The sequence below is a fragment of the Stegodyphus dumicola genome, chromosome 3, assembly GCF_044657685.1.
Source record: "Stegodyphus dumicola isolate Sdum_Otavi_A_Nest chromosome 3, ASM4465768v1".
NCBI classification, from domain to species: Eukaryota; Metazoa; Arthropoda; class Arachnida; order Araneae; family Eresidae; genus Stegodyphus; species Stegodyphus dumicola.
The window spans coordinates 19298765-19311230 of NC_140770.1; the positions used below are offsets into that span (position 1 = coordinate 19298765).

Genomic DNA, 12466 nt, shown 5'->3' on the forward strand with positions numbered 1-12466 from the left:
GTATTTATAGATTTCCTGATAATGAATGGAGAATTCTTGTCATAGGAAACACAGATTTGAATGCTGAAAAATGCTATACTGTTTCTAGAACCTGAATGACAAATAATTGACTCTTCTTATCTGCTGGGGAAAAGGAACTAGGAGAGCCATTTTCTTGGACATAGTATCAAAGAGGAAAAAGTTCTGGAAAATAAAAAAAGTTAAAAAATCTTTCGCTCTACTTTATTCCATGTCCATGTTGATCTCTGTGTAATCCATGACATAGTAAGATACGTGGAAAACTTATGATGCAGTAGAGAGAAATTCTTCCATTCTTTTACTAGATAAGCATATCCAAAGACAGCATAGCTTGATTTACTTGAAATGAAGTTGTGAGGTATTAATTTAATAGTGTGAAAACCCAACTAAGTGTTGCTTAAGCTCAATTAAATGTGTTTGCAGTCTTTTGAAAATACTAAATCCTTACCAATCAACATTTCCACTTTTTTCTGCTAAGTTGGACTGTGGTGTTAGAATTTAATCAAGAAGTGTAAATGTAGATATCTCAGAAAATGCTGAATAAATTCATTTTACTTATTCGATACTCTTATGTTAGGATCAAAACAAATCATGCATCTTATTTTTGATTATCTTACTCTGGAAGTTTAATCACAGTGTAAATGGAATTAACTTGCAAAGAAGAATACCAGATGAAACAATATTTCCCCCTTTACATCCAAAATGAATTGTGCAGTGGTAATGCACATGGATTCTCATGAGAAACCAGAGGTCACTGATTCTAAACCTGGCCAGCTGCTGAAACATTTTACGACTTTCATGAGGAACCGGAATCGCTGATTCTAAACCCAGCCAGCAGCTGAAACGTCTTACCTCCTTATGAACTAACCAAGTGATGGAATCGGAGATGGCAAGATCTTTTATATCTCTAGATGGTGTCCCATGTCAAGACTTTGAGGCTTTATTCATTCACCTCATCTGTCGCCTACTTCACTTGCTTAAATTTTAATTTTTGCCAACATCTTAGGGCAAAAGCTTTAATAACCAGTATGCCTTTTGTGCCATCTATGTATGGTCATGGCTTTACTTATAATTTTTTAAGGGGAGGAGAATAGATCGTTGGTAGTATATTAAATTTTATTACATATTGTATTTTTCCCTAATATTGTTGACTGGTAAATATAAATTTCTTGTGAGTGTATTAGATTATTTAATATCTAAATATATTTTTGTTTACCAAGTTTGATTTTTACCCCCCTTTATTTTGTACATAAATTGTAATATTTTAAAGCAGTGATGACTCACTGGTAGCTTGTAAACCACATACTATCACTGAGGGTCTTTTCTGTGGCATGCAACTAAATTAACAAGCTTTATTATTATTTATAAAATTTCTGAATTTGTATGTATTGTCGTACTTTTAACCATCTTAGGACTGTTTTCATTTAAAGATTATTCAGAATTAAAACAACAAGGACCATAAAACATGTATATCATTCCAGAATATATTCTTAAATATATATTAAATGTAATTGTGGAGCCTGCATCTTGAAGACTCTTTATTATTTATTTTTATTAGAAGGTTAACTCGGCTTTATTTAAATTTTAAAAATTGTGATTTTAAAAAAGTTACTTTTCATGTCCTTTATATTACATTGCTTTTGGTAATTTCATATATTTTTGTAAATATTTTTAGAGGATAGCACTAAAAAGCATCCATTTCCATGTCCAACAACTTATCGTACTGCCTTACTACATTATGTTGATATTACAAGCATTCCTCGCACCCACGTTCTTAAAGAAATAGCAGAGTATGCTGAAAAAGAAGAGGATAAAAATATGCTCAAAATGATGGCTACATCTTCAGAAGAAGGAAAGGTCAGAAATTTTGCATATTTAGTTCATATATATTTCATTAGAGAGATGTGCAGTGGAACTTCGCTTCAAGCATTATTTTTCCTGAATCTTGTAATACAAAATGCTTGTTAACTGAAACAATCTTTTCAGTAGGAATTGATGTAAAATAGGATAATGCATTCCATTTAGAAAAAAGTATTCAAACAAATTTATAACTATGTAATTTTTTATCTAAAATTCATCATTTTAGAAAGTTGTCTAAAAACAATTGTTTTTGCTTGTGTTTCAAAATTTGACAAAAATCAGACACAACAGTATTGTTAAATAAATTTGTATTGTGCATTGGATGATGCTTATCAATGTACAGTGCAACAGCTTCCATGTGGAAGACTTTATTCCAATGGAATAAAAGACATACTTTTTCTCCAGAAGGCTGGTACTTTGCTGAGGTTTTTATCTCCTCCTCTGCAATTTCTTACTGTGACACAGAATGCATTTTCATGAGCTCTTCAGTGATCAGCTCCTGGATGTGCTTTTCCACTAGCTTATCGATTGTAAATTCTATCCCCATAGTCTTGGCCAGAGACACAGTGTCATCGATTGCAGACTCCACAGGCACTTGATCATATCCCTTGGAATTGCAATCAGCAATGCTGTTCGGCCAAACCTTCTTCCATGCAGAAATAAGGGTTCTATTGGTATCCCTTCCCATGCTTTAACAGTCATCTTAAGGCAGGTAGGTTGCTGTGTGAAAGTGGTCCTTACGAAATTCTGAAAGTTTTTTTTTGACTGGTTTTTTTTCAGTTGCCTCAGAACAATAGTCAAAAGAGTACTTTTGAAAATTTTAGATAGGGCTTTCAAAATTTAAAATAATCTGCTGGTCCATGGGCTGCAGTAAAGGAATGGTGTTAAGAGGCAAGAAATCAATCTTGATGAATAGAAATTCTTCAAGAAGGCCATTTTCTTGGCCTAGAGATTGCGTAGGAGCATTGTCCATAACAAGCAAGGCACAAAGTTGCAAGTTCATCTGAAGCAGGGTTTTTTTTTTTTCTCTCTCTCTGGAGACAGCCTAAACACTTTATTGATCCAATCTATAAAAATATTAATTGCCCCCCTAACTTTGTTGTTGGACTTTCAGATAGCATTTACCTTGATTGAATGAATTTTGTACTTCTTGGAGGTTCATAGATTGGTACTTTGTAAATGGTAAATGAGCAGCACCTTGAATATTTCAAGCCACCTATAGTTTACCATTGATCCTTCTTCCTTCGTTTATTATTCTGATGTCTTCTTAATAAGCTCAGCAAAGATTAGTTTTGCCTTCTCACAAATTATGTTTTTGTTAATAGCCTTGCATTTGCTTCTCGTTGATCCCTATGAGAAACAATCTTTCAAAATTATCAAGGATAATATCAAGAATCTGTTGCATAGAAAATTTTGTGACACTTTTAAGCATCAGTCTTCTTAATCTTATTGTTGTTTTTGAGGATAGTATAAACTATTGAACTATTGATGTAGACTGATTATATGTGTGTGCTAGATCAGCTTTGCTCATATCGCATTCCCACTTCTCAATGATTTGGCATTTGACTTCTCCAGCGATTCCCCCCCCATCTCACCCGTCTTCTTGTAGAATTTTTTTTGGGAGACAAATATGCAAGCATTCTTAAACTTTCCCCTAAAAATATACACAATAATATGTCTGAATACAGCTTCCACAAGTGACAATAAGATGCTAGCTGAACGAGTGCTAAATACAGACTGATAGCCAAGATGCTGCAGAATCCTTAATGTGGTGTCATCTTGTCTCCACATCACTCATTCTGAAAAACACTGCTCATTAAGGATGTATTTTTTGTTTTGCTCATTATAGGAGCTGCTTTTTATGTGATGTTTGACTGCTTGTTAAATGAAATTTATGTTTAAAATAGAACAAAACTTTATGCAGTAAGTTAAGAGAAATTCATAGCATTAATTGAGCTTGTAGTTTTATAAGACTGAAGGAATTGTTGGGTTGGAATTAAAAAAAAATTCTACTTTGGAGTTGTATATAAAATTTTTCGTCAGTGTCAAATATCATGAATTTAGTCTTAGTCTTATTTTCCTTATAAAAGTGAATTAATACTTTTTTATTTCTATTATTAGCTGTTGAGAATTTAGTGTCTTACAAAGTTAGATAGCAAAAGCATGTTATTGTAATGAATAAATTAATTTTTTAATTATTTTTTCTTTAATAGCATATGTATTTGACTTGGGTTGTCAAAAATTGCCGCAGTATAATACACATTCTAGAAGATTTACCTTCACTGAAACCTCCACTAGATCATGTACTGGAATTGCTACCAAGACTTCAGGCACGATATTATTCTATTTCATCTTCTCCAAAGGTTAGTATATTTTTTATATGCATTTTATTGTTAAAAACTGGGATCAATATTATGTATTTGTTTTATTTTGTATGTGATATTTTATACCATTGATACAATAACTTCTTATTTAATTAAATATAAATTTTTGTCTAAAACTAAATGGAAGATTCAGTTCCTCTTCCCATAATAATTTGAGTATCCTATTAATTACTGCATTCACAGTTAATTTTATATTATTTGCAATGGTACAGAACTTAAAAATGAATTCACTGAGTAATTCACAGTGTATAACGCCAATCAAAATCCAATAATTTTTTATCTTGTGTAGCTAGCAAATGTGAAGCAAAAATTTATCATTTTGGCAGTTTATAGTTTTATACAAGATATTAAAAATATAGCTTTGATTCGATACTAAGTTCTAATTAGTAAAATTTACTTGTGCAGAACATGCTAAAAGATAGATTTTTATATTTACAGAATGATCCCACGTACAGTACTATTTTATTAAAACTTCTTAACATTATTTTTATTTAGAAATTAGAAGCATGTATTCAGAAAAAAAGGGAAACTTAGTGTTAAATTTCTTATTTTTATTTGGAAATTATAAGTTTGTGTTCAGAAGAAAGGGAAACTTAATATCATCTTGCAATTTTAGCTTCAAAAAATCTGAACGATGAAAATACAGGTTTTTTACAAAAAAATTATTATATTTTTATTTTATTTATTGATGTAAGAAATTCCTTTTTAGGAATACAGTTTGAATAGTGCAAGGGTTAAAAGTTATCCCACACTACTGAAAATCAGCCTGTACTATTATAGTCTTCCCCAAAATTTAAACTTATAAAAGCCTGCTGTGGATTATGAAGTATTACCACTAATGTAAACACTCAATCAATACAGAATTTGTATCTAATAAATTTAAATAATATTTTCTTAAAATAACTAGAAAAATGTATTATTCAGAAAATCCATATACTGAACTATAGTGTTTTTGGTCAGTGTGTAATTTTGCTTTATTACGTGCAAGAAGAACTGTGAGTACAAATACTTTAAAAAGATTATTAATAAACATATATGAACCCATTTGAACAATGAAATAATCATCTATAAATCTATTTTATAATAATAAATAATTAAATTAAATTAAAAAAGGTACTTGTCTTATAAATCTTGTTTGTAGAAATATCGATGTTTGTGTAGCAGCTAGTAAAATAATTGCTTTGAATTTTTTTATGCAACAATACATGCAACATGCATGCAATTTACACATGCAACAATTTGTACTGATTTCAGTCTTTTTTTCCTCTTTTTTTTTAGCTCTATCCAACATCTATTCATATTACAGCTGTATTAGTTGATTATGAAACTCCAACTAAACGTATCAACAAAGGAGTTACTACAGGATGGCTGAAAACTTTGCAAGTGTCCGATGAAAACCATCCTCAAATTCCGATATTTGTCAGAAGGTCTCAGTTCAGGCTTCCAAGCAAACCTCAGACACCCATCATAATGATTGGACCAGGAACTGGTTTGGCTCCATTTAGAGGTTTCATACAGGAGAGACATTACTTGAAAAAAGAAGGTAAATATTTTAAATTATTTGCTGTCTACTATGTATAATTTGGTGCTTTTGACTATGATTTTGTAAAAATTATGCTATTAATTCCACCATGATTTTAAGTTAGTAATTTATAAAGAATTTACATATAACTAACTATATCGCAATTTTGTGTCATATAAGAAAATGACACAGTGTTTTCCATTTAATATATCCAAACTGAATTTTTTGTTTCTACCCAAACAAAAATGTAGAAGTTCACAAGAATTATGTATGTTTTATGTAAATATGAACAAATCTGACTTCATGTAGAATATTTTTTATCTTTGGAGAAGAGGAACTTGACTCAGACTCCCACAAAATGAATTTTCTTAGAAGATTAACATCTGATTTAAAATCAAATACTGCTTAATTTTAATGTTCAAGATGGTACGCTTTTAAATCTACAGTTTGTCATTCAGCTTGCAATAGGTCCTAATGTTTTTAGAAACATAAAGAAATGTTACATAATTAAATTTTGCATGATTAAAAAATATTGGTACTTTTTGTTTCGCTAACACAAATCTCGCCAAGCAGACTTTATTGGTAATAAACATACAGTATACACGTAAAAAATTTTAACAAATGTTAGTTCTTAAGAATTTTTTATTTTAGAGGCATAAGCATTTTAATATCGTTTAAAATTTTGTAAAAAGTGAATAAATAAAGACAATAAATTTGTAAAAAGACATTAATTTGAGAATTTACTATGCTTTTATGGTTCAACATCCTGATTCGCCAGTTCATATCATGGGACCCCAATTGATCTCATCTCGCGTAAACTACGCTACAAAAATCTAATTCTCTCAGTAATTATCTACATTACTTTCAAGTTAAATCTTAATTTGGAATGCAAGAATTATTTCAATTCGTACAAATAGCTTACTCAGAAATTATGTAAAACTGCAGTGCTTTACTTCACTAGTGCATTCTCATTAGAATTGATGAATTTAACCCTTGACTTTGCCTTTTCTGTATCTTCGCTTTCAAGTGAGCGGTGTGATTGCATCCTAATTGACTTAATTACTGCGAACGGCTTTAAGGCATAAAATTGAACTATCTGGTAAAAAATCTATGTAATTGTATGCCAGTATTAAAAGAAACAATCAGTCTGATGAAAAATGGCTGTGACTTGTTTTGAAAATGAGGCGTAAAGGGTTACCAGTGAGGATATTCCGTTTGGCATCAGTTGTACCATTATTGGCGACTTTGTCGCCTGTGCTGGCAAAACAGAAAAGTACCAAAATATTTTGTGATTAGCGTAATTTCTGAATTTTCCAACTTTTTTGCTATTGCCTAGTTTAAATGAACTTTGGCGTTATTTAATCATAGTCTATGTTTAGCTCTAATCAAAAGATTATTTTCTATTAGTGAATGTTATTATTAATTGTAATATAATGTAATAATGAATTAATTTCAGGAAAACCAGTAGGAGACAGCATTTTGTATTTTGGTTGCCGTAAAGAGGCAGAAGATTTCCTTTATGAAGAGGAATTAAAGCAGTATTTAGAAGATGGAACCCTCACAAAATTATATTTAGCCTTTTCTAGAGATCAACCAGAAAAAGTTTATGTGACACATTTACTCCGTGAAAATAAAGCTGAAATATGGAACGTAATTGGAGAAAGGAACGGTCATATATATGTTTGTGGGTATGTAATTGTTTTCTTTCTTTTTTTGGGGGGGGGGGAAGGAGGTAATAATTCTATTTGTTGCATATAAATATAGCATTTGAAATTATTACTAGAATGTGTGGTAAAAATATGAGTAACACTCATGTGAACAATGCATATGAATGAATGAAAAGATGAAATTAAATATTAAAAAAATAGTGTTCAGATTTTTGAAAACCTTTAATATCTTGGGTTTTTGTTGAACTTGTGCATGCTTAATATACAGTATTTGTCTCTGAATAAAAATACTCAAAATATAGGGAAAATCATTTATTTTAAAATTTAATTAGAATTAATAGTTGGTGCCTCCCACTTTTGGAAGGTCACCAAAATTTGCCTGATCGATTTTTTACTCCCCCCCCCCTTTTTTTTTAATCCCTGTATGTATTCTACACTGGTGAAATAAATTAAGAGAATTTGCATATTTTATCGAATTGCATGAAAAGAACTGAACTGAAGGAAAAACTAGATAAAAATGCAAATCTTTTATGGCAAATAAGTAAGTGTACACATGTGTGTAGGCGGAGCCAGCAGAAAAACAGGCTTTATAAGCGCATGGAGGGTAAGACGAACTGCATTGACTAGCACACGTCGGTGAATTTCTTGGTGTTATCTTGCAGCAATCGGTTAAATTCACATAGAAAAAGTAAAAATCAGTAACCCCCAACGTTTAGATGATGGAATGAGGTGGAGAATTGTGGGGAGGTTAGAGGCAGGCCAATTGCAAGTCCAGATGTGCAGAGAGTTTAATTTAATGCCAAGCGTCGTGTGTAACCTATGGAAACAAGAGCCTGAGCAAGGTCGTCCAAGAGCCAGGACGGTCAAAAAAGATCGCTATTTGTTCATTTTAGCGATGCGTAAGAGAGGGGCTACAGCTTCTCGGCTCTTTCGAGACCTGTATGCAGCCACATGAACATGTGTAACAAGAGTGACGGTTTCCAAAAGACTAAATGAGAGAGGGTTGTTTGCCAAAAGACCGGCTGTTTGCATCCTGCTCACGTCTGCAGACAGGAGAGTCCGATTAGCATGTGGTGCAGGCAGTATAGTGATTGGAGTACGGAGCAATGGACGACCATTCTGTTTACCGACAAGTCCTGTTTTAGCCTAAACACTGATTCTCATCGTAGTTTCATACAGAGAGAACCAGGGACCCTCTACCTACCCTCCAGTGTCTGCGAAATTATAGCAGTGGCATAGTCTGAGCAGGCATCATATTGGATGGCCACGCACCTCTCCATGTCTTTGACAGAGGCTCTGTGACTGTTGTGAGGTATAGGGATGAGATTTTGGAGCCCTATGTTTACCTTTTCCGGGGTGTAGTGGATTCCGAGTTCATCTTACAGGACAATAACGCGAGGCCACAAAGAGCTCTTCTGGTCGACGAATTTCTCAAGAATGAGGATATTCAATGGATGGATTGGCCAGCCAGGTCTCCAGACCTCAACCCGATAGAGCATGTCTGGGATACTCTGGAGAGGGCAATTGCAACTCGCAACCCCCTCCGAGAACCATCCAGGAGTTGAAAACACTGTAGCTGAATGAGTATGACCAATTGCCACAGGCACTGACAAACTGCCTTATTTCCAGTATGACATCATGCTGCGTTGCCTGTATGGCTGTAAGAGGGGACCATACCTTCTATTAACCCATTTCTTTTGGGTCTTCTGCAACTGCTTTTTCAGACCTTCAGACTCCCATTAGTGTTACACTCGAACATGTGTCTATTATAACTGTTAAATGTTTATTTTGTTTGTATTATATTAAACTATGTTAGCACCAAATTTTATTAAAAATCTGTCCAGTAGTTCTGGAGATTATAGATCAAATATGAAAATTCTCTTAATTTCTTTGCAGAGTGTATAAACAGTTCAGTATTCAGTCTATAACTATTAAAACTGATATTAAAAAGTAGATATGTAAACAAAAAATAGCATATATTATGATTATTTAAAAAATACATCAAGGTATTAATTCTCAAATTATCATGAGAAATCTCAAGTGCAGTACGGAAAACCCGTAATGTTCATGCCATTATCGTTGACCCCAATTGAATTTTGATAAAAATGTACAAAATTCACATAATTTTATTTGCCTGTTTTTCTGCAAATTCAAACATGCTAACGTCTAGTGAAAACACAGTGTAAAATGACTTCTGCAGCTCATATCCAGGTCAGTTTAAAATTTATTTCAGGCATCTCTTCAGTATTTAGAAGTGGGGAAAAAAATAGAATCATAGATGTGCTGCGAGTGCTTAAAAATGCAACCTAGTAAAATTAATCCAGTGTCATTAATACAGTATAATATAATGATTTAATGAGTGTTTTCAAAAATGCAGTGTACCAACATACCAAATCGTTCCAATGCTTTTGAAGCTCATTGATCTCTGTTTAAAGAATGTGTTTTAAAATGACAAATGACATAAACTGTCTTCCATTTTTTTATTATTATTTTAAAATATATGCTTCATAAATATTTGTAGTCTGCTGTACTGTAGGGGAAATAAAAAGTTGACAGATGCTGCGTTATGTAATGAATTGGATTTTATAATAAAGTAATTTGTATCATTTTTTAATTGCAGAGATGCTCGAAATATGGCCAAAGATGTCCATAATATTATTTTAGAAGTTGTTCAAGAATTTGGAGAAAAGACAAAGGCTGAAGCTGAAGCATTCATTAAAAAAATGGAGTCTCAGCGAAGATATTCAGCAGATGTATGGAGTTAACACACATTTTATATTTATTATGTATAAAAGAAAAATCATCATTGACATTTTGCAAAAATACATTTCTGTTGAACAACTTTCTGGATCAATGAAATGTTCTGCTAAAGGTTATACACGTTAAATAATTATATTTATTTAAAAAATTATTTTACATGGTATAAATAAGTATTAGCTTAATTATATTGTGCCTTATGAGAATTTTGAGCTTTATGAATTAAGACTGTGCAAACCGTATATTTAACTATTGTCATTTTGTAGTAAAACTGGAAGGGTTCAAGATTTTAAATTATTTATGGGACCAGATCAAATCTGTCATTTTTTTTATTTAAAAGTTTCATTGATGAATGTCTTTGAATATTAACATTACTCTGGGAATTCTTATATAAAACTTGATTTTTTTAAACCTATGTTGTTAAAAAGTACGGTTACTTTTTCAAATCAATGTTGTTGATTTTTTTTCGTTCATTTTTGAAATATTTATTTTTTGCAATTTTTTTCATTATTATCTGCAGCACAAATATGAAATGAATTTCAGAAAAGATTTCAAATTGTATGTAATATTTATTAATCTTTAAAGAAGGCCACTTAATGTGTTCCTTTGGTTATCAACATTTGAAACTGTGAAATTTAATACAAAAGCTTTTCTGAGTTTTGCTATGATTAATATTATTAATTTTCAACTATTATTGAGTGTGAAGTATCTTTGTTTAACTTTGCACTAAATTAATGGTTAACTTATATAAAATTAACCTGCCAGTTTTTATTATATTCATATAAAATTCATTGATTTAGAATTACATGGCTGCAGTTTTTCTATTCTTAAATGAAAAAAAAAAAAAAAAAAAAAAAAAAAAAAATCAGATAATTCTTTTAATGAATTTTATTAATGTTGTTGGCTGTAACAATTTTATTTTTGTATGTTGTTTTACTGTATCCTTTACATTTATGCAGCTTTTAAAATATTCCACTTAAATTTGTAATTTTTAATAAGTATGTTTAGTTTTTGTGTAAATTAAAAATGTTCTTCTGTTTTATCTAGAAAATGAATGTGCCAATTTAAAAACATTACTTATTACATTGTTAAAAAGCACTTTTCATGTGAATAACATAATTTTTTTTAGAATTCTTGCATTCACTAGTCATGAGTTGCTTCTTTTTATTGCATAATATTTCAGTTGCATCATCTAATCAAAACAGTAATTAATATTGCTATTAATGGAATATAAATGTGGTTTAGTGAATGATTTAGGCATACATTGCATAAATCTTCAAATGTTAAATGAAATAGATCCTGTTATGAAGATTTTATATTTGATTACATATGTGTGTAATAAGTTTTTAAATATTGTTACACATAATATATATCTAATCAAATATGTATGGTTTTATCACAATTGGATAGGGGCAGAACAGAGAGAAATTAATTTCTGTGATGTTATGAGTAATATTTCTATTTTTATACTTATATTTTTCTGTCAGTCTTTTTGTATATTGGAAACTGTAAAGAAAAGCCTGTAAATAAAGGATGCTTTTACCTTTATATAAAACGCTTTCTGTAATATTTAATTTTATTGTGTACAACTAATGTCATTCTCTTACAGCATCACTTTTTTGGGGGAAATTAATGTTTAGTATATTTTCTCGTGTAAAATGTCTGTTAATTATGAAGTGTGAAGGTTATGTTCATTTTAAATTAATTGGATCTTTTCCAGCCTGGTAAAAGTTAACTGGGTCATCTTCAACCTGCAAGTTATTTGAATACTCATAAGATCATTTGTAAAAAAATACTACTGAAATCAAAGTAATTATTTACGGGAAAATAATAATAATCAGTATCATTGACCCTAAATATCGCATTCCATTTCCACTAGGAAAATATCTTTAGAAACAAAATACAGAAATGTTATGAACTAATTCAATAAAAAAAAGTTAAAAAAACACCAACATTTCTAGATTTTTTTTTTTTTTTTTTTTTTTTTTTTTTTTTTTTGTCGTGCTAAAAATATACTTTGCTCTAAATTTGTATTTTTAAGAGAGGGAAAATTTGGATGGAGGGAGAATTTCATCTTAAAATAGTTGATGCCCCCAAATGGAAACTTTAGTGCTTTTAATCCTTCAGTCTGCATGATAATCTGGGAAATTTTCCCCTCATAAAATTATAAAAAACCTATCAGTAGAATACTGATCAAGTCATTTAACGCTGGTAGTTCAAGCTAGGTTTGATTCCAGCTGAATGAGCTGGCTGTATGG

At 31.0% G+C, this 12466-nt stretch overlaps 1 protein-coding gene across 2 annotated transcripts in view; it reads left to right on the forward strand.

Moving 5' to 3' along the window:
- Positions 1-11763, forward strand: part of Cpr (Cytochrome P450 reductase) — a 44467-nt gene extending 32704 nt beyond the window's left edge. For both annotated transcript variants that reach the window (XM_035363493.2, XM_085812618.1), the window contains exons 10-14: positions 1694-1875; positions 4092-4241; positions 5541-5805; positions 7241-7472; positions 10072-11763. In XM_035363493.2, coding sequence (XP_035219384.1) covers positions 1694-1875; positions 4092-4241; positions 5541-5805; positions 7241-7472; positions 10072-10216 — 974 coding nt within the window. In that variant the 3' untranslated portion in view covers positions 10217-11763. The remainder of the gene's footprint in view (positions 1-1693; positions 1876-4091; positions 4242-5540; positions 5806-7240; positions 7473-10071) is intronic.
- The last annotated feature ends 703 nt before the right edge of the window (positions 11764-12466 follow it).